General features: G+C 34.5%; 1 protein-coding gene across 1 annotated transcript in view; it reads right to left on the bottom strand.

Moving 5' to 3' along the window:
- The window catches only part of EFL1 (elongation factor like GTPase 1), a 213,218-nt gene that overhangs the window by 37,282 nt on the left and 151,775 nt on the right, over window positions 1–24,161 (bottom strand). The window contains exons 16-18 of the mRNA XM_074295259.1: window positions 17,875–18,006; window positions 14,885–15,032; window positions 8,273–9,249 (exon numbers count right to left, since the gene is read on the bottom strand). Of these exons, the coding sequence (XP_074151360.1) occupies window positions 8,273–9,249; window positions 14,885–15,032; window positions 17,875–18,006 (1,257 nt within the window). The remainder of the gene's footprint in view (window positions 1–8,272; window positions 9,250–14,884; window positions 15,033–17,874; window positions 18,007–24,161) is intronic.

Raw genomic sequence — 24,161 nt, forward strand, 5'->3', positions numbered from 1 at the left:
TTCTTGGCCAAGGCCTCTCCTATTCATTATCACTATTTCACATACTGGGAAACAATATAAATACCTTCACATACATGAGTATGTATGTAGAAATTATTTTTTATCCTTCAAGGATAATTAATTCTGATAGTAAAGAGTAAAGTTAAATGAAATTCATATATAATCCTAAAGACTAATTTTGGCCAATGTCACAATTCTGGTCACTTCTTCTGCATCAGTTTTGTAAGAATTACCTACAAAAACTAGAACAAAGCCTTACTTTCTCTTCCTGATCCTGCCTGCCCCCTGGTGGTGGTGTCAATAAATGGAATAAGAGAAATAAAGAAGAGAATGAAAAAATTCACAGATAATGACAGGTTTAACAGGAATGATTCCTCAAGATTCTTACTTTTGCTTGTTAATAATCTCTTCAAAATTTTCAATTTTTTTTCAAGCTTTTCCTCTTACCTTGCAAATACATTCAGGCAATATCCCCAATCTTAGAAATTATTACTTTTGATCCTGTTGCTCCTTCTAGTTTTTCACCACCCAAAAACATGTCAAAGGAATGGTTTCTTCAAGATATTAACTTATTCCTTCTTAATGTCCCTGAAATCTATTTTCCATTCCCAACAATCACTGAAAATGCTCATCTGAAGTTTGTTAATGACCCCCTTAATGTCAAGTAGGCCAACTGCCTTCACAGAGTTTTTTCTAGGTCATAATTCCACTTGACTTCTTTATGACACTTAAAACAGCTGATGATAGCCTCCCTTCTTGAAACTTTCTTCTCTCTTGGCTTCTTGTTCACCAAACACACTAATCCTCTTTTCCTTTTACTCTTCAAAAAAATTCTGATATTTCCTTTTTCTCTCTGCCTATAGGCTTTCACCAAGATTCTGTCACTTCTGGTATACTTTAAGCTTTGAGTACCCTAATTTTTTTTATGCATTCAATTACGATTTTTATGTTTTCTATACTTCATGTCCAGTTGTGATCTTGATGAAATGTGGTTTTTGGGGTCCCCTGATATTGGAGCTTTTGTTCCAATGAGACATTGGTCTTCTAGCTTTGGATAGTGACTCAGGAAACTGAGCGCACCCAACCTTAATCTAATCTAAAGACCACCCTTAATTCATCTAGTTACATCAGAATACATTCTACTTAGAATTCAGTCTGCTCAGTAAGGGCATCACGTTGCTTTTAATAAACTTTGCTCCTTAACTAGGAGGTACAAGGGTTCAAGCCTGCAAATTCTTTTTAAACACCTCATGATCCGGGTCTGGGACTTTTGGGGTCCCCTTCTCAACCTCAATAATCAGATCTCTAATCCCTTCTATTATCAAGACATTTTAAACTGGATTTCCACCTCTACCTCAAGATTAACATGCCCCAAATTTCACCTCTCAAGTTTCCAACTCTTATCATCACTAACACTGCCCTCTGAATAACTAGACAAAAAAAAATCTTGAAATCATCTTTGATTCCAGGTCTTTAATGGAAACTACCCTAATTCAGCTCATCCACATTCTATCTCTTAATCTATTTTTTACTACTGACAGAATCATTTTCATAAGACACCATTTTAATATATTATTCTCCTAATCAAGAATCTCAAATGGATCCTCCTTCCTTAACAAGTCCAATTACTCTTTCTAACAAAGTCTTTGACACTGGGGCCATTTTAACTATTTTTTTCTCTAGATTGCTTAAACTCCTAACTATTCAGTTCCTTAACATTCCTTAATCTACTCACTTTCCATGACCCACTCCATTCTACCTCATGTGCACACAGTCATACCTTTATTCATGCTATCATCTATAAAAGTCCTATCTTTAAATTCAAGCATTCTGTGAATTCTTTCAGGAAGGGTCTGCACTGATCAGAAGGGGTTCCCAAAACTCCCTGGCTGCCACTAACCTCATCACCCAGGCCAGTGTCACACGTTTTGCATTTCAAAAGAATTTGTAGTACCAGTCTCCAAGCCATTTTTGGCAAAAGAGGGTTTATTTTCATTGAGAAGCTCTTTCTCTCAGTGGGCCCCTTCCTAATTAGGAAAATAGCAAAGATACAGAGTTTTGATTCTATTTAGATTTCTAAGACTCAGGGCTAGGGAGCAATGTGAAGGACTAATTTCAAAATCAATGAGGATGGTGATTGTTTTCCAAGCCAAACTGATTCCCAGATCAATTGGAGATGGGAGTTTTCTATGGGAACCAGGTATAAAGATGAGTAATTTTAGAAATTTCCCCAAGCCAGGTGGCCCCCTCTCCATAAAAATCAGAGGGACAGTCTTAATACATCACTATGACCCCCCAGGCCATTTCCTTTGCATTAGTCACTCTTTTCCCTATCTTAACCCTTTGTTGAACCAATTCAATTTTACTTTGTCCACTTCCCTAGACTCCTTAACCCCTTATCAAATGGAATGTGTAGCAAACATTACAACTCAACCCCTCCAAAATCTATAAAGAAATAAAGTGGGGGAGGGAATAGGATATGCTGGGTTATAGATGTGTGTATAGATTAATGGGAGTGGGATAAGGTATGTAAATTAATGGGAATGGGATAATGGTTGGAAAAGGTGTAAGGAGGCAGAAGATAAGGGTGAGAACAGAGGAGATTAAGTAATAATAAGACAAGTTAAAGAGTAGAACTAAAGTAGAAAAGTTATCAGGAATAGGAAATAAAGCAATACACACAAACACTGTAACAAGGATCAGGAAAAGAATTCATTAGGAAAAAAACCTATGGCTAGTAATCATTGGTCTTAGGAAGAAAATAAATCTTATTTTAAGTCAGCCATATTAATATTGTTTTAGACGCATCTATGTATGTATTCATATTGTGAGAAATGGATTTGGTTTCCACAGTATAAAAATAATTAAATTGGAGAAATGAAACTTAGAAAATTCACAAGGCAGGTTTTCTCACCCAAAAGAATATAAGCTCCTTAGGGGCAGGGGCTGCATTGAGTGGGAAATACTACCCTCTGTTAAGTATTTGATAGCCTCAGGCTTTCTTACCTTCTTATTTTTAGAAACTGCACTTTAGAAACCTTAGCCAATGGGGAAAGGAGCCAGGAAGTTGGGGAGAAGAACTCCTGTGGGGAACAAAAAAGGGAATACTCTGTGTGTGTGTGTGTGTGTGTGTGTGTGTGTGTGTGTGTGTGTCTCAACCCAGCTTTGGTGTATCAGAGACTGTGCACCCTTTCTCATGAGAAAGAAATAAACTTTTTCCTACATTTATACTTGTACTTCTGATTGTTTTAGAGATTGGTTACTGTCCCATACAACATTCAAGAGTGTGTGTGTGTGTCCAGATAAATGTTTATATGTGTGTAATGAGGTGGGGGGGTTAAAAGAGAAAACCTAAAGTACTGGTAGGATTATAATACCCAAGTCAAGTAGGGAAAAGTACTGACTTTCCATTCCTACCCCAGGTGGAGATCTCTAGACAATCCACCTTTACTATATCCAATCAGGAAGTCTTATTATAGTTAAACTCCCTTTTAAGGTTAGCCCACCTTGGTGTACTCTGATTTTAGGACATCTTCCCTTTAATGGTGGCTTCCTCCAGGTTACTTCCAGGGAATTGTCCTTTCCCTTATTAATCATTAAATAAAATCTCTTTCCTTGTTAACTTGGAATTTAGTCCATTCTTAGCAGTGTAATAAAATCTTTGTCCCTTGATCTGGAGGCCTAATTTTACAATTTTTTTTTTTTTAAGATAATTCATGTTATTGGCCTGTAACTCCAACATACTTTTTGGATATTACTCCATACCCCTTAATTTGGCTGCTGAACTTCATCACTGGAGCCTGCTTTAGGGAGGTGGAGAAGAGGAAATGGAGGAAAAAAAAGAATAATGTAAGAAGTGCTCAACAGAGAACAAAAGAAAACCTACAAGGGAAAACAAGAAAACCTTCATTTATTTTTCCTTTTTTCGTTTTTTACATTTAAGATTTAAATAAATTTAAAAAGAAATGAAATTCATTATCATTTCCCCTAAAAGTTCTTCTTTATTCCTGTAGAAGGTGACATCATTTCCCCAATTCCTCATGTTTGCAACCCAGGAGTCATCCTCAACTCTTCACTACCTTTTTCACCTCCTACCTCCATTCAACCTGTTGCCAAGGTCTACTGCTTTCACCTTTGCAACAACTCTCAAATATGCTTCTTTCTCTTACCTGATACTATCCCAATCTAATGGAGATTCTTATCACCTCATACCTGTATTACTGCAATAGGTCTGCTTTCTTTTAAGTCTCTCCTCACTAGAATCCAATCCTCCTTTCAGTCACTAAAGTGATTTTCCTAAAGCACATGTCCAACCATATTGTGCCCCCTCTCCCAAATCATTAAACTCCAGTGGCTTTCTACTGCCTCCAGAATCAAAGACAAATTCTTCTTTTTTTGTGTGTGTACAAACCTCTTCATAACCTAACCCCCTACTGTCTTTCCCATTTTGATATAGTAACACTGGCTCCTTTGCTATTGCACAAACAAGACACTGCATCTCTCGGTTCTGGATACTTTCTCTAGCTGTTCCCCCATGCCTAGAATGTTCTCCCCTTTTATCTCTTCCTACTAGCTTCCATGGTTTACTTTAAAGCCCAAATAAAATTTCATCTTCTACAGTGAGCCTTTCCCAACAACTCCAAATTTTAATGCTCTTCCAGTCTTACTTTGTTTTAATATTATCTAGATTTCCATGTGTGTCTCATCTTTCCTGGAAAATTCTCCCTTGTAATATAACATGGAAAACTCTCCCTTATAATACACACACACACACACACACACACACACACACACACACACACACACACACACACACACTTATATATAAATACATTTGGCTGAGGCAAATGGGTTAAGTGACTTGCCCAAGATCACACAGCTAGGAAGTGTTAAGTGTCTGAGGCCAAATTTGAACTCAGATCCTCCTGACTTCAGGGCTGGTGCTCTATCCACTGCACCACCTAGCTGTCCCCCTTGTAATATTTTTTAAAGAAAAAAAAAAGAGAAAATGAAAATTCACAAATCTGTACAACACATTGAAAAAATCTGACTTATTACAAGTAATGTTCCTCATTTGTGGATCTCAATCTCTGATACAAGAGACAAGAAGAGCGTTTTCTCATATATTTTTCTTTAGGACTATATTTGCTCTTCATAATCTTCATAATCCCAATGTTTAGCTTTGATGGTTTTGTGATGATTTGCATTGCTATAGTTATTATACATATTGTTTCCCTTATTAATTTTACTTTGAATCAATTCATATAAGTTTTCCTATGTTTCTCTTTTAGATTTTCAAAGATCTAATTTTATGCCTCAGATTCATGAGAACTGTCTTTAAAAGCACACAAGGAAACATTTTGATTCTACCCTTTCACTAATGTGAGTTTATTTCTGGCATCCCCAGAAATATAAATTGAACCCCTGTTATGTTCAAGCTACATGAACCAAAGAGATTAGAGAGGGGTGTCTTTGCAAAGTTCTGTTTGGAGAATCTCCTGGTTGAAATTTAAACTACAGACCAGGAATCTTATTTGTAAAACTTATTTGCCACATGGTTTTATGGCAAGGACCTTCAAGACCTAACTTAAAACAAGCTTCCAGAATAAAAGAATAGAGGTTAAGTTTCATATCAGTAAAGACCATGATAATTTCTAGCTTGGTGAAAAGGTGTAAAGAGATTATTTTCTTTTCCCTGTACACAGCTTAGAGTAGCAGAGTTTTGTTGTTTTTTGTTTGCCTGTTTTTAAATCAGAATTATAAGCAATTTATTCAAATTTTTAAAAATTAAAAAAAACAACCTAATTTAAATATATGAATCTACTTGAACCTATTCATATTTGACTTAAACACAGTATGGAAGATACTGCTTCAGTATAATTGTACTTTAATGGAATGTAAGGCAGTTTGAAAAGCTAACTAGCTTATTACAAAAAAACTAAATGGGTGTGTCCTGGTTTTTTTTTTTTTTTTTTTCAGCTTTGCTGGGAAGAGGGACAGGGGAAAGTAATTCCCATAGGAACAGAAGGCTACCAATTATAAAATGAAAAAAAAAAATTATTACTGAAAATCAAAGGATTGGGATTAGAAGAAATGCAAAAATATTTGAGTAATATTCTGAGCAAGGTTTTTATAGTAGGAGGGGAAAAAGCCACGTGTCCTAACAACTGGTAAACATTTACTGATTGGCTGATAAATGTAGTAATAGGTCTTCATTTATACCAAAACTGAATAAAGTAAGAACATTTTTATGGTTAATTATATTTGTTAAAAAGGAACTCTGTTTTCTTTTTTTAAAGTTTAGATTTCATGGAAGATCCTGACAAGAAACTTCCTCTCCTATATGCAGGTTGGAACTTTTTCAGCAATATCCAGTCTTAGGTATCTGGAGGACTAAGAGATGAACAGCCAGTTTATGAGTCAAAGGCAGGACTATAACTTGAGTCTTACTGAATCTGAGATCAGTTCTCTACCCACTATGTCATGGTGTGGCTTACATTAAAAAGATAAAGCTTAATTGAAAGATGAAATAAAGCAATCAATCATTTCACCTTATAAGTAAAGCATTCCAATGTATCCCTAAAACATTTTAAAATTCTGGGTTGGAAATTAAAGAATTTGGGGGGAATTGGTAAAGTTTTATCTTCTTCAGTTCAAAGTTATGACTTTAGAAGAAAAAGGAGGATATGGGAATGAACAGTTGGGTGTATAAATGAGGTCAAAGAACCGGATTTAGTTTCATGGTCTATGATATCAGAACAATAGGTTCCTGGCAAAGAACTAGGAAAAATTAATTTAGCAAGATCTGATCAAAAGGGCTTTTAACTGAATTCCAAGGAAAGGGAGAGAACCACCGGATAAAACAGTGAAATTAGATACTATGTAAGAAAATGCACTTGACCAACAAAGAAGAAGCATCATGGAAGTTGTGCTAGTATTCTTGGTTTAAAATAAAAGGAAAACAGGTCAGAAACAATACTAAGCTTCCTAATGTCTCCGTGACAACTCACAGAGCTTCAATAGTTTTCTATTTATATTAAAATTGACTAAAATGAGCAAAATAAACCTGAAACTTTAACATAAAATGGTAAATACAATTTCAAAGAAATCACTGAGACTTGTTAATGTGGACTCATACTTGGAATATGATGTCAGGGGACACTTTATACAAAACTAATATCTGACTTATTTTTAAGGCAGAAGAATATAATAACATGCAAATTTAACACATATTAAAAATCCACATACTTGAGTGCACATGGAGTAGAGAGTTTCTGAACAAGAATAAAAGGGGAGATTAAAGAGGAATACAATACTGTTATGTAACAATATTGTTATACAACAGACCACTTGGTCAGAAGTACTTTCTGTACACAGATATTAAAACTGGGACAGAGGCAAAATATAGTGGTGACGGGGAACTTCAATTATTCTGACATTAGACGAATGTTATTCTGTTAAAAGCAAAGTATCTGATAAATTCTATATATGAATTACTAAAAATGTAAAGGAAATAAATGGCAAAAATGCCAATCTGAAAAAATAATCAATAAAAGAGGGATATTCAGATACTAAAGGAGAGATAATGTTTTACATAATTGGACAAGTAATATATGAAAAGTAGATTTGAAAGTATTCAGAGAAACTGACAAGAAGAGAGGGTCACAAAAAGCCAAGGTGGAGAATGTTCAGGAGCAAAGGGGTTGCTGGTATTGAAAGCTTCAGAAAAGTCAAGAATCACATGGACTGAGAAAAAGATAATGGATTTAGCAATGGAGAAGTTTGGAGAGAATTCTTTGAAGTGAGTGATAGATTCAAAAGCCAGGCTGATTGTAAGATATCATTCAGATAAATGATAATCAATAATTTCCATTTATATAATTATGGTTACAAAATACCTTACGTGAATCATCTTATTTGATCCTCACAATATCCCTCTGTAGTACAATTGTAATTGTACAATGAGGAAAATTAAAGTTCAGAGAGATTTGTTAAATGACTTCAGGTCACACAGTTAAACAGGTGTAAAGGTCATGATCTCCATCCAGCTCTTTTGATGCTTAAATCCAATGTTGCTTCTCTTTAGACGGGCCTTCAAACATCTACACCCATGACTTCCTCAAGTGCCCCTGTGGTAGCCCACATCTCCAGAAATGGTCATTGTGGCTCCTGGCCTGATTTACTCCTTCACTGGCTTCCCTCCCCCCCCACCAGTCTTTCTTGGATGACAGAGCTTCCCAGGCCCTGTGTGTCTCCCCCCCCCCTTCCTTACCTAGTACTTCTGCAGTGGCCATGATCTCACAGGTATACATGGCTGCCATTAGCCGCTGGGGTTTCACCTGCAGGGCATAGCGGCAGGCTTCTTTCATGGTAGCAATCAGCTGACCAGAGAAAGGGCCATAACAGTCCGCTAGCAAGGTTTCCCCTTTACGTTTGCTCTTTTTTTCTAGTGTCTCTGGGGAGTCATCTTGAAACTGTTCATTTTCAGTGGGTGTCTTTGGAGGCCTACTCAGATCACCAGTTTCACCTCTATCTAGCTCCTCTTCTGCTTTCTCAGTTGCTCCTTGACCCAAGAATTTACTTAGATCCCACTTTTCTAAAACAAAACAGACACCCATGAGTGGTTCTTCACACATGGGACCTGAGAATGTTGCCAGCTGAAATCCACTGATGATACTATTGTCAAAATCTCTGTATTTACTTGCATCTTTAATACATTTGCTCTCAAGGCACTGCCATACAGAGCTCTTAAAATCTTTGCACCTATTTACTAATATATTAGGTCCACATTTCCTAGGACCAAATGACCAGATCTGGTCTACAACATTCCTCCATTTCCTTCCCTGTAGGTTCTGCTCCAACTTTTGTTTGAACTCCTGGATCTTAGCCTGGGTCTTTTCATGAATCATTTGGGTATTTCCCCCCTCATTTAAAGAAGAAGTCAATTGCTCCATAGAACGAATTAAATCACAATTTTCTTCAAGGATCTGAGTGACTTCTTCAGGGAGAGGCATGGCTCGGACACTGAGAGTGGCAAGTTTGTTTGGGGTGGTTATTGTGATGAGCCCATCAGCATCAACCTGGACTCCCTCTGGGAGCTTGTTCTGATCCTCTTTGGTTTGATGTATCACTGCAATCTTCTGTTGTTTACCTATTTCTTCATTGACCATGTCAACTTTTGGTGGTTTAGTAATTGTTTCCCTGAATGGGATGATTGGTTCAGATACACTGATTTGAATCTTTGCAAACCTGAAAACAAAATTAATAGAAACAATGATGATTATGATGACCCAGAAAAAAGCTACAATAAAAAATACTATATACTTATGTGAGCTAGCTCCTGTGGAAAATAGAGTAGTTTTTTTTTCTTTTCTTAGCATACCATAATAATTTGTTTCATGAATTCAGAATATAAAACTCATTTTGGTTTTAGACTAAAAAGATATAATTCTGTTTTTAAAAATTACATTTCAAGGAGAATACCCAATGTTAGAATTATATTATAGTGCTATTATTTAAAATTATTATTATTAAAATATTTGGACTTAGTTATAACATATATGTTTTTACTTGGAAAATATTTATTGTAGCAAGATTTGACTAATGTGTATTTAAAATATGCATATCAAATTATTTACTAAAACACGTGAAGAGAAAAACACTATAGATCTAAATAGAATACAAAATCTTTGAACTGAAAGGGATACTGGATATCAGTTTAATTTACTGCTTTATAAAGATGAGAAATGGGATAGTAAAGGACATAATTTCAAATTTGGAACTAAGACCTAAGTTTCCTAACCCAGTCAATTATTTTTTAAAATATTTTAATCATTACTAAATATATACTAAAAAGTATATATTATTACATATAAGAATGATATCTTAAATATAACAAAATGGGTTCTATGGGGAATTGTCTTTAGTTTCCAATGTCATTGAGACCAAAAAGATATACAAAAGTAGACTGTAGCATAAATTTGCAGGGGGGAAATCCCTCTCATGCTGTTAGCTTAAGTCAGCTGAAAAAAAGATCATTTCAGGACCACTTTCTAAGTTCTTGTGAGCTATGGGGAACTTTTCTTTTTCTAGCCAGGAAAAGCCAACTGGTGACAATAACATACACCAACTACTGGCAGTAATACACACCTGGATTTCCTCAGGAAGAGCCATGTTCAAAAATGTAAAAAAACCACAATAACCCCTCTCCCCCCAAATGATGTTATACATCCCAAAAGAGGCACAGAAAAAGAATTCTCAATATTCTTGTTAGGGCAGCCTCAGCTAACTAAGGGATGTGAGTATATTAAATTAATATCAAAGGTACTTAGGTAGCATGTACACAGTGTGTTGGATTTGGGAGTCACAACGACCTGAATTCAAATCCTATCTCAGACACTAGGTATGTAACCTGGGCAAATTACTTAATTTCACTCAGACCCAGTTTTTTCATCTACAAAATGGGAATATTAATACTATCTGCTTTACAGGGTTGCCTGAAAGCACTATATAAATATTAAACATCATCATCACTAAGCCTTTTTTCTCCACCTCTCCTCCAACAAAAGAGGTAACAAAGTGATATGGAAAGAACCTGAATTGTGAGAGAGAGGAAATCTAATCTTGGTTAGTGTCAGCATAATCTTTTTAAATCACTGACCTTTAGGTCTAAATTTCCTCATCTATGAAATAAAGACACCAGGTTAACTCTTTCTAGTTCTAATACTTTATGAGTTCTAACAGGGAACTATAAAGGACTTTAGTGACAGGAGAGAATACTAGCTAGCTCTGATTATTCTAAGTTGTGTTTCATTTTTCATTGCTTCCATTCCTTGTAAAGTCCTCTTGCCTACTCTTTGTTCCCATAGCAAATATGGAAAAGTAGGAAAAGGAGCTATTTGGTTAAATAATTCATGTTTGCCTGTACAGATGTCTCATTTATTTTAAAACAGAAAGTTTTGGAGGGGAGGAAGAAGCTTTTCTGCTATGGTATATTCAGATTACAGTGCTACTTTGGGAAGCAATGTAGATTCTGAAATAAAGTTCAATTAAAAATATTATTAAATTAATAAAATATTTTTATAAAGAAAAGCCTGTATAAAGATAATTTAATACATGCTAAATATAAAATATTAAATTAAACTTTAACATGAAATAAGGGGTTATAATTTATCTAGCAATCTCTGAGAGATTATCTCTCTACTTCTGCCTGTAGAAAATAGCATTTCTTTTTAGTTAATATGGAGATGAGTAGTAGACCTGAGATTTCATTGGTCTAGGGAGCTGCAAGGAGAAAAAATTCCCTCTACTAAAACAGGTCAGCACTTTGCAAAGGGAGCTGCCCAGAGCACTCAGTGTTTATGTCAGATTTACAGGGTTAAATAGCCTGTCTATTTATTCCAGAGACAGGACTTAAGGCCTTCATGGCTCCAAGGTCAACTCTCTTTAACCGCTAGCTGATATTGCTTCTGTATATTTGTATATGTATATGTGACCATGTATAAATTATGTTTGAACCTCCTCCAGTGTCAGTTTTAGGAGGGTTTTTGCACAAAGGGACAAAGACTAGGCCTGTGATTTCCCTGGTACAGGGAATTCATAGTGAGGAAAATACCTTTAATGATGGGACTTCTGCAATTTGTTGTGTTTGTGAAGAGTTTCTGAGAGTATTGAAAGATTAAAGGACTTGCATAGGATCACATATTCATTCTGGGGCTTGAACACAGCTTCCTATGAACCACATGACAAGGCCTCTCATTTAATAAATAATTATTAAATGCTGTGGACATAATTTTAGAACCTGATTCTTATCTTATGTCACTCTACTGCAAGTATTCTCTTAAAGATCTCCCTCCTCACTGCCAAAATTAATGACGTCTACACCCTCAATTCTTCTTCACCTCTTTGCTAATGTTTTGCGCCTCTATTCTCTTTGTTTCAGTGTCTATCAAACTCCATTTTTTCTCACAGAGAAACTCTACTACTTTTCTGTTCCTGGCAACCGAGGCACAAGCATCTATGGAGGAGATGAAGACATGGGTAGAAAAATCTAAAACCAAACCAGCTGTGAAAATTCACTGGAGCATTTTGTAAAGATGACTTATGTACCTTGCTCAAAACATCCCTCCCGTTTCTGATTCTCATTCTTTTCCCTTTGGAATTTCAGTTTTGCTTTGTTCTATTCCTTTATACATGATCTGCATTCCTTATCCAGTGAGTTTTGAGAACTAAGATGCTAAGACCCCATTACATGAGCCCAAACATCCTCTGTAATTGTTCTTTCTGTGATTTTTATTTCTCATCCACCTTCAATCAGGGACCAGGAGGAAGAGGCTAATTTTCCTATCTATGCCCTACAGGATTATTTTTATTTTTTTTTAACTTTCAGTAGACTTCACTGATTATACAGAAGCATCTCCATGTCACAGAATTAGAGAAAGCTCCAAGAAACAAAGAAAGAAAAATCCTAGCATTGTGATTAAAATTATTCTACCATCTAGTGTTTTTCTATTTTAAAACCTTCATTTTTGTATATAAAATTGAATGGCAGCTTAGATAGTATGATAAATTAACTTTTACAATTTGATTATTGTATATTTTCAATAAATTTTAATGAAATTAGAACTTTTTCCTTTCTTTTTCCTAAAAATCATTCTCAGAGAAGTGTAATTGGAGTCCAAAATTCTAATTTCAAATCCTACTCTTTAATTGTCATTTCTTCCTGTGTAGGCTTGGAAAAGTCAGGTTTAACTTTCTGAGGTTCAGCTACTTCACCTGGTAAATGACAACTTGGAGTGATATGACTTCTTCCCCTAAATACCATGATGAAAAAGAATCTGAGATATGAAAGAATGGAGTCTTATCACCTCCAGAAACAGGTATCTCCAGCAACCACAGGGAGCAATTCTAAGAGCACTTGAGAAGAATGTTTAAAGTATCTTTTTAGAGAACATAAACCCAAAGATGGCTGATGGGCCTGTTTTCATTATTTTGCTCCCTTCATTCAGCATCAGTCTATATTTTTGATAATGTTTATAAGCTGTAATATTGATCTTTCCAGTAGCTTTCACACTGAATGGTTTTCAAAGAGAGCTAGTTTTCTATAAATACTTTAATACCATGTCAAGGCCACATTTCTGAAAAAAAAAAAAAAAAATCAATTTCTCTTTCTGTAAATGTAATTTTTTTTCTCCTCAGGAAAAAAAAAAGTGCACCTAAACACCAGAGAATGCAAATAATGCATATCTAGTTCACAAGTAGGTGACAACTCAGATACTTATTGAAACAGAAGCACACACACTTGGGAGGAGTATTTGGTGGGTAACTAAGTTTAAAAAGATGCATGACATTATGAAGAGAGGAAGCTAATAGTTTGAGAATTTAAAAAAATTTAAATTGATTTTCATGTTAGGGGAGAATTTATTTCAAATTACTACTTTGCAGCACAGAATTTGGGGCTGAAAGAAATCTTAGAATTAATCTTAGTCAACAGTATTTTCACATCAAAGAAAATAAGGTTCAGAGACGTTAAGTAAGGGACATCTTCGTGGAAATTATTACATTTATAATAATTGCTTCAGGAACTGCAAATTTTTAACCTACATTGGATTATTTGCTATCTAGAAGAGGGGAGGCAGGGAGAAAAATGTGGAACACAAGATTTTTCAAGGGTGAATTTTGAAAACTATCTTTGCATGCAATTTGAAAGCTATAATTAAAAAAAATTTTTAAAAGGGATTACTTCATCAAATCTGGCCACTAGACACTAAAACTTCCTAGCTGTGTGACCCTGGGCAAGTCACTTAACCCCAATTGTCTCAGGAAAAAAAAAAGAAATTGCTTCAGTATTTACTCTGTGTCAGGCCGCTTGCAACAAGAGTTAGGAAATACAAAACCAAAAATGTTTGCCCTCAGGGAGCTTATATTCTATCAAAGATTATCATAAGTTAATAAATTAAATAACTACATAAAAATTGTTGAAAGTTATTGATATTCTTTTAAAAGACATTATACTGGATGGTTTATTATTCTCTGAGTGCTATAGAAGCCTTCTATAATTAGTAAAATAATTTTAACAAAGAAACCTAGGGATATTAAAGGAAGTAAAGGATAAAAAAAGGAAAGAACAAGAAGTCAGAAATCCTGGGGCCTATTCTAGTCATCATCTCTTTGTGACTCTAGGCAATTCTTCTGACCTCGATAATCCATAAATCCTTTTCAATTCTAAAATTCTAAATTCTTAATATAAATAAACATAAAAATTTTAAATCTATTTCAGATAACTAAGAGGATGATTTTTAGGGAAGAAAAGAGAGAAAATTCGTTCATTAAAATTAATCTAAAATAGAAAACAAAAGTAAAATTTCAAGTTATAACATTAGCTAACACACCTTCAACTTTATACACAAAAATGGAGATTACAAAATAGTACTACATGAAATTAGATAAATTTCTCCACAACCACAATAAAATGAAATTAGAATTTTTCCTTCTTTGTTTCCAAATAAATTTTTCATTAGACATTACCTTGATAACGTATGTAAAATCACATTAAAGTAATATGTATTGTCATTTATTTATTATTATTATATAAAACATTAAATGCTAATTTATGACTAATATAAAAATATCATTAAAATAAAAATACTTAAGAAAATAGGAAGTAACATTTTCTGGAAATAATAATTTTTATTAAAATTTTAATGTATGATTCAGTTGCAACAAAATTTTTGCATAAGGATATTCTGGCTACCTGCCAAAGATAAACTATAGTCATGGGTTTTAATAACTGAGGAATATTCAAACAACCCACTGAACTATATATATATATACATGTGTGTGTGTGTGTGTATGGCAAATAACTCCACTACTCTTCTCTCCTAACCTTTCTTTCAAGTCATCCAGGCATCGTTGGAGATGGACTTCCCCAGCTGTCACTAACACATGTTCTCCGGTCTCCTGAATCAAAACTTGCACACATGGATCAGCTTGATTTAAAAGCTTCATTCCTTTAACCAATTGTGGCATCTCACCTAGGCAGACCAAATGGAAAGTTATTAAAAACACAGCAAAAGGAAAACTACTAAAAATTATTACCATACTGGAAAAAGAATGAAAATCCAGTAGTACCTGAAGCTCCTAATTTTTAAAAAACCATTTGAAAAAAAACTTTTACAAAAATTATACTTATGTGTGAACTTATTACTTAAAATTCAGTTTTATACATTTTTAGGCCATAGTATTTATAAGTATGCAATAGGAAGTCCTATAGTACCATTTGAACTCTTCAATAGACCTAGCAATAGTTTACCATTGATTCTAAGAATATAACAGACATCTTTCCCCCAAATTACAGATAAAACATAGGCAGCTAATAACCAAAGGAAGGATTAAATGTGGAATCTAGCTAGAAGAAAAATGAGAATAAATAGCTATCACAAAGCTGTTGCAGCAGGGAAAAACTCAAACCATCTGTAAAATTGCTTATATAAGAATCAGGATTTTTCTGGGCATAAAACGTGCCCTGTAAGTATCAGCTTTAGTATTTTGATAAAGTTATTAGTTATTGCCTTAAAAGCTATTTCACCAGTCCTATAGAGCTCTCTCTCCTCTTATACAGATATATGGTATGTAGAATAGCACTTTGAAGCTTTTTTTAGAGTGTCTATATGGTAGTATTTGAGTACCTGTCAGGCTATCTCTGCAAAAGCCTCCTTCTAAGAGATACCCATATTTTTAATAACTCAACAGGAAGTTTATGAAATAAATGGATTTGTTCACAAAATTTGTTCACAGAATTCTGGTCTGGTTTTGAACAGATTGCTTAGGGTGTGGATCCCTGAAGCCTCTGAAACAGACTTTTAAGTATTTTATATTAACTTATCGTTTTGCTTGTGTTTTAAACAGGAAAAACAACACCTTCAAAAAGTTTGTATTCTAGAGATCAATCCAGAAATTTAAGACATCATAATTCTAATGATTCCATAAAGGAAAATTTATGCTTTCAAAGAACTTGATTTAACAACATGGTAGAGTTGGAACAACAAAGAATTCAGTCAGGTCACCTGACTGTGAATTCTAGCTTTGCTCCTTAACTACCTGTGCAATCTCAGTCCATTCAATTTTCTAGGCCTCAGTTCCCTCATCTGTAAAATAATTTGTATAGAATTGAACTCTAGGGTTCCTTCAAAGCTCACTTTCTTCTGATTCAATATACGTAGGATGTGGCCAGTGGCTAAAACTGTTCCCAAAGTGGACATCAGTAATTAGGAGAAAGCAAAATAGTTGAGACTCAGAAAAGAAACACTTTGTGAGACTAACAGGAATCCACACAAATGGATGACATGAGCCTTCCTGGAAGCTGTCCTAGAACAATCAGAAGCCAGACCACTGAAAACATGCTGAATCAAAAATAGGATCTGAAATTGTAAAGATGCTAGGAAGATGTTGCAATGAAGCAAAAACAGAAATCAGATGGTGTGGGTCAACATGTGGTCTAGAAAAGATTTGGTTTAAAAAGCAGAGAGAGTAAGATTCTCTCCTGCATTCTTCTTCCCTTGGCTTGTATGACATTCCCATCTTCTTTTTCTACATATGTAACATCTATCTTAGTCTCCCTAGGTGAATGTCTTACCTTATAATCATGGCCTGTCCCAAAACTCTGAAAAAAGTCTTGACTTATCTTTGAATTGATTCTCTGTTGTTGATGTATTGGCTGCCATGATTTTACTTATTATTTCTTTCCTAGCTATCTCTCCATACCTTCATTCTAAATCTCTCTACCAAGCTTTAGTCATGGATTACCAAAAACTTACTAGACAGCTTCACTTTGATGTCCTACAGAGATTTCAAATTTAGTATAAACTGAACCCAATACATCATTCCCAGGGCAGGTATGGGAGATCAAGAATGATTGCCCTCCCCAAATTGGGAGATTGGAAGAAAGGCTATTTCTTTATCAGGTAGTAAATCTCAGAACAAAATGACTAGTATTATACTTTTGATATTGTGCTCTATGTAGTGATTCTCAGGTCTTTGCTGTGATGGGGCTCCCTCAAGTTACAGGCAAAGCATTTTTGTCCATCCTACCAACTGTGGGCAAGTAAGAAGGATGCAGATCCCAGAAGATCTACGAACAATGGCACCACTTATGAGGCAGGGAGGGTTACAGAAACCTGAAAAGAACATGGGAATCACTGTCACCCAAAGTTAGTAGAGGTCTTTGAATAATGTCACACCATCAAGCACTAGTTCTGAGTTCCAGGTAGACATTTTAGGGAAAAATTGTGGCTAATGCTGCTGCCATAAAAGAGAACTAAATGAGAATGAATCATTTCATGGAAATAACCATCATTTTGCCAACAGCCAAAGTTACTCCCTTTGGAAATTTTTCTCTGACCTACTCCCCTCTCCAGAACTTTGGACCACTGCAACCTCCTGACTAGCCATTTGGATGTGTTTACCCTGTGAACTCTTGCTACTCTTTAGTATAGCATTCTACTCATCTTCTTCTATCAAAATTTAGATTTTGCCCTGTTTTCCCACAAGAGTTTTTTCAAAGGATTAATTGAAATAAGAGGCAGGATTTTATGGACTATAAATCTATAAAGAAATTCAGCTGAGGAGGCAAAGAAAGCCATCAAGAATATATTTCTGAAGACCAAAGAGAAAGATTAATGACGAGGAGGGAAAAGGGGGAGTTGTGTAAAGAGACTAATTTGGATGCACTTCAGGAGAAACTCATCAACCAGCAAAGATTTTTCAAAAATGTACTGAGGGCAAAAACAAAGACAGGCAGTAGAAGATTAATATAACAGCATGAATTGGAAAGAATGTTCGGAGGGCTAAAGTTAATAAAGACAAAAGTTTGCTTACTTGGATGTTTTGGTTCAACCGCAACTCTCACAATGGGTGTGGCTTCAAAATTGAGTGGGATAAAAGGAGGGCAAGATGGTGTGGTACACAGGGTTGCAGACTTCAGGACAAACTCTTGCAGTCCTCCTATCCCTAAAAAACAAACAAACAAACAAACAAAAAAACAAAAAATAAGTGAACAAGAAACAAAGATTTAAGATATTAATAAATGATGATAAATTTTGAATTTACAACTAAAAGCCAAAACAAGGCCAACATCTAATCTAATTAAAATAATATAGATTTGCACACTGATTTTTTTTAATTGATATGTAAGGTATTCATCTAACGTCAAACACAGTCCACCTGCCATTGCTTCCCAAATCCTAATTCTCTACTATCATATTACAGGGACAACTTTGGAATACAAGTTGGAATTCCAACACTGATTTACATATATAATGCTTATAGATAACATTTTATTTTAAAGATTAAATATAGAAGATAAATTCTCCATAGCAAAACATTATTTCATTAATGCAGGAAGATTTTTCTCTATTCAAATTCCTACTATCACAACTCATTGTGATTTAAGAAGGGATCATGAGTTTTTAAAAGCCATGCCAGAAAAGCACAACACTAAGAAAAACCCCACTAAGATTAAAGAGAGCATTCCAAAGTTGGTCATGAATGTTTTTCTGTCGCTGCTAATAACTGAAAAAGATTTTCACAAAAGGAAGATAGAAGCTACCATATACAATCAAAGGACAATGAAATGATAGATTTTTTAGATAATTTCATAAGAAAAGAAAAAGTTTAAATAAGTAGATTAATTTCAACTCATCATACATTCAAGAAAACAAATATTTAATAGAAACAATTTAAACAGCAATACAAACTACATTTGCTTAATATTGATTCATATTTCAATTAGTTTAATGCCTAAAATTCAATATCTTTTTTTTTTTGCCTTTAAGTATCCATTATGACTATTCAATTATTTTCCTAAAATAATCGCAGATTTATTTCATACACTTTTCCCCACATGACCAAACTTAAAATACATTCTGTTCTTTGGCTTCTGCTTTTCTTTTACTTTTTTTGTGATATAGTAAAGATCTGTCTAGGTTTGTTTGTATCTAAATGATTTTATCGTATTCCATTATATGAATGCACTCATCTACTGTTGGACATTGAGGTTGCTTTCTCTTTTGCACCATTACACAGGATGCTTCTATGAAAATCTTTGAGCAGATAGGGTCTTCTATTTGAAGGCAATCTAAGCAGAAGAGAATGTGAGCAGCACGAAGAGGCATGTTGGAAGGACAGAAATAAGTTTAGAAGAAATTGGGAAAGCTAATTTAATAAAGTACTCTAAGTTAAGGCTACAGTAAGAATTAAAACTGCAGAGGGCTTTCTTTACCCTTCATGTTTGGAGACACAGTGAAGATTTTTGAGCAAGGAGATAACTTCAAAGTGTTTTTTATATAATTCATCTGATAGCAATGGAGTAGAAAGGTAGCGAGTAGAAAAGCAGAAATACCAGTTAAGAATAGATGAGAAAATGATTGTGAAGGAACATGTGACAAGAGTTGTCAACTGATTAATTGTAAGAAGAGAGGAAAAAGTCAATGATAACTTTAAGATTTCAAGTCTAAGTGATTGGAAATATGATGATAACAGACAAAAGTAGGAAATTGAGGAAAAGGAACGACTGTTGATTTTGGGGAAGATGATGGCTTGGATTTTTGACATGTTAAAGATAATTGTACAACAATCAAGTGGATATTACAGAGAATTTTAAATGTGCAACCAGAACTCAAAAGAAAGCTCACAGGTGGAGATAAAGATTTGGGGATCATGAAGCATCGTGCTAGGTGCGAGGGATACTAAAAACAAAAAATAGTCCTTGCCTTTAAAGAGCTTATTTATGTTGAGGATAATATATCGTGTAAAGAGATGAATAAATACAAAATATTTAACAAAGCAATATCAAGAAGGGAAAAGTTCTAACAACTTGTGGATGTGGTAGAAAATCTAGAAAAACTTCAACTAAGTGGCAGTATCCATCAAAAGAAGTTATAAAGGAATACATTCCAGACAAAGGAAGAGCACTTGTACAAAGGCAAAAAAAGGGTAAAGGAAATACAAGGTTCAGGCAATAGGCAGGGGAGTAAAATGAGGATAAAAGGTTGGAAAGTTTGTAAGGAGCCACCCTATGAGAGATCAATGGAACATATACAAGTAACAGCTGAGGTTATGAGTGAGAATAGAGCTCTCTTTGAGAAAGAAGAATAAGAAGCAAAGGACAAAACTTCGAGGAATGTCTACATTTAAGGTGGTTTGAGGAGGAAAAGAGCCAGAGAAAGAAGGAATAAAGAGTAAAGGAAGAGCCAAAGTTTAAACACAGAAAGAATTCCTTTTGTGTAATTTGGTGGTGTTTCTATATTAGGAGAAGGGACAATTTTCCTGAAACCATCGGTAGTTCTTGAATCTTATAGTTCAATTATATACCAGCCATTTAGGCAAGATAGTAAAAACACATATACATGTGTATACACACTCACCATACCTGCATACATGTGTACACACACACACACACACACACACACACACACACACACACACACACACACTCCATCAGCAGGGAGAAGTGTTAATTTCCTATTTAATATAACACTAACCTGAGTCAAATGGTGTTGCAACTGAAACCCACAATTATTTCTGGCAGACACATGCCTAGCACCTTTACAACCCCCTTGGCAAAACCAGCAGCCAAAAACCACAAATAGAGCTGTGATTCACAGCTCAGTTGAAATGGAACTGTGACGTCCATCATCATGTTATAGGTTTGTGTGTGCAAGACCAACATTCAGAAAGCAATTTATTTTCTCTTGGGGCAATTAGAGTATTCATATAGATGATGGTATCTCTGTTTGGTCTTGCAGTCAAACACCTAGACTTCACAAAAATATGATTATATGAATGAAAAATTATAACATTTTCTTCTCAATTGTTTTCAAAAAGTAAAACTGAAACTATCCAAACCACTAAGTATAAGTATTAACGAACACTATATTTTAAATAAGGTACACTATTTAAGACAATGTTTTAATATAAAACTATATACGACCAAGTATCCTCTCACTAATTTTCAAGTATTATAAAATCTTTAGTCTAATAATAGTTTTCTCCTAGGCTTGAGGAGTGTGCATGCTCAAAATGGGTCAATATTATGATATAGTTGCCAAAAAAATCTAATGATTTTTAAGGCTGCATGAAAAAAAGCATATTGTCCAAGACAAGAGAAATAATTAACCCGTTGTACTGGTCAAACCACATTTGGAATATTGCATTCTGGGCATTATGTTGGGGTTTTTTTGCTGCCTAATTTTTTTTACTAAGGTTTTTTACTTTCAAACTATATGCATGTATAATTTTCAATTCAAAACCTTGTTTTTTTTCCGCTCCCTTTCCTCAACCCTCTCTCCTAGACAGCAAGTAATCCAATATATGTTAAAGGTATGCGATTCTTCTATACATATTTCCACAATTAGCATGGTTACACAAAAAAAAATCAGATCAAAAAAGGAAAAAATGAGAAAAAAAAAAACAAAATGCAAGCAAACCACAATAAAAAGAGTGAAAATACTATATGGTGATCCATACTCTGTTCCCACTATCCTGTCTCTGGGTACAGATGGCTCTCTTTATCACAAGACCTTTAGAACTGGCCTGAATCATTTCATTGTTGCAAAGAGCTATAAATCCATCAGAATCGATCATTGTACAATCTTGTTGGTGTTGTATATAAATGTTCTCCTGGTTCAGCTCACTTTATTCAGCATCAGTTCATGTCAGTCTCTCCAGGCCTCTCTGAAATCATCCTGTTGATCATTTCTTATAGAACAATAATATTCCATAACACTCATACACCATAACTTATTCAGCCATTCTCCACTGATGGGCATGCACTCACTTTCCAGTTTCTTGCCACTACAAAAAAGGTGAGCATTATATTTTAAAAGAGACACTGACAAACTTAAGTTTTTTCCAAAAGAGAGCTATAAAAGTAGTCAAGAATATAGAAAGCATGTCATAAATTTGTAGAAAAAAGGAAAACTCAAAATTTTAGTCTATGTAATTAAAAGGACAATAACAGGATGAAAACAGATAGAAAAACTTCTTAGGATTAACATACTCAGAAATGTAACTGCCAAACTCCAGCAAGAGTCAGGTCAACAATTTAGAAAAGAATCATACTTGCTTTGGGGCAGCTAGGTGGTGCAGTGGATAGAGCACCAATCTTGAATTCAGGAGGACCTGAGTTCAAATCTGGTCTCAGACACTTTATACTTCCTAGCTGTGTGACCCTGGGCAAGTCACTTAACCCCAGCCTCAAAGGGGGGGGGGGGGGGAAGAATCATACTTGCTTCAACTACAAGAAAGAAAAGAATAGATTGGAATATGAAATACTGAATAGCACTGGAAAATGGTTTGTATCAACAAGAATTTATTATGAGTATAACTGAGAAAGGAAAAAAAAAAAGTTTTTAGCAGAAAGAAATCCTCCTAAGAAATCAGAAATTGGTAGGGTTTTTGAAATGCTAAGGTAGCAGATAAAGACAATGATAATAGGTCATATATAGTCTGACATAATTTTTTTTTTTGATCCTTAGAACAATCTTTCAGTTAAAATAGTTGTTACAGTTTCCTCATTTTACAGATAATTAAACTGAAGTTTCTAATAGTTAGGAATACAGTGAAACATTTAAAAAAGAAAACAAAATTGAATAATTCAAAAGGCTAAAAAATAACCAAGCTTGTCTTACAAGCAGGTGGACACTATTATCAAACTCTTACTATCCCCAAAGGGCAGGTGGAAGATAAAGACAAGCTATGAGGAAAGCAAAAAACAAACCCTAGGAAGGTAGTAGAGAACAGAAGAAGGAATTTTGACATATTTTGTTGCATTTTATGGGACAAAAAGAGGAGGGAGAAGGGAAGGGAACAGGCAATTAATTATATAGCTCCTGCCATGTCCCAGGCACTATGCTATGCTTTTTATTTGTTTGTTTACAAATATCCTCCCATTTGGATCTTCCCAAGACCTCTATAAGGGAGATGCCATTATTATTCCCCCCCCCTTTTTTTTTTAATAAATTAGGAAACTCAGGTAAACAGGGTTAAGGGACTTAATTCAGGGTCATGGTCAATAAGTGCCTGAGCTAGATTTAAATCCAAGACTTCTTGACTCCAAGTCCAGGACTCTATTCATTGAGCCACCATCTACCTCCAAGAAGTGAAAGATTATTAAAATATGGAGGGAAGTAGAGATCTCACAAACTTTACTCTTACAAAATAACATGAGTCAGTTTTCTGCTAACCAGACCGAGAACCGATTCCTTAATTATATTATATATATGCATATACAATTATGTAATTATAAATATATATATAGGATATATATGTACATATATATGCATATATATCCTATAAATTCATGTTTGAATTAATCTTATCTTCATCTGTGACATCACATTCTGAAAAATAATAGCTCAATCCTTTCCCTCCTACAAAAAAAGTATCTCTGCACTATTTGAGGGAATTTGTTTCAGCGTTTCTTAAACTAATGTAATCACAAGTCCTTTTTTATTTTATTTAGCATATTTTGCTGTTTAAGATAAAGAAGAGCTTAGTTTAGCTATAGCTATCCACTCAGTCAGCATACAGAATGCCACATCTTTTTCATCTTCACAAGAATAAGTCACATCCTAAAGACAGCAATGTTGGCAAAGACTTAAGAATGGGACTGTGCTGCACTACATCTCTCAGTGAGCAGAAGAGAGTGGGTTGGATTACTTTTAGGAAAATGCAAGAATTTTCAAGTTTCAAGTTTCTCCCTGAGACAGAAAAAAATCTCCATTTCTTAACACCAATTTTCCAAGTTGAACATCCTTTTCAATATTATAGGCAATTCTTTTGGCTTATAAATTGTGGAAAACATATTCATCTGTGTTAGTAAAAGAAATTGTTTAATAAGTGTTCCTTATATTGGGGAAATCATAGGTCTGGTTTTGAAAAAAAGTTTTAAATTCTCTATATTCATGTGATTTTCTATTTTTAAAAAATCATGGAACATTACAATCTATGAAATTTGAAATGAGATATGAGAAATTGAAATTACTGAAAGGAAGGAAAGGTAGATGGTAGGTATAACTATGCTTATAGTATATTACAAATTATCAACTGTCTTCACAAAGGTGAATAAAATTTATTATCAAAGGTATGTATGAGTAGAAAAGGAG

This window comes from Sminthopsis crassicaudata, chromosome 2 (genome assembly GCF_048593235.1).
Source record: "Sminthopsis crassicaudata isolate SCR6 chromosome 2, ASM4859323v1, whole genome shotgun sequence".
Lineage (NCBI taxonomy): Eukaryota > Metazoa > Chordata > Mammalia > Dasyuromorphia > Dasyuridae > Sminthopsis > Sminthopsis crassicaudata.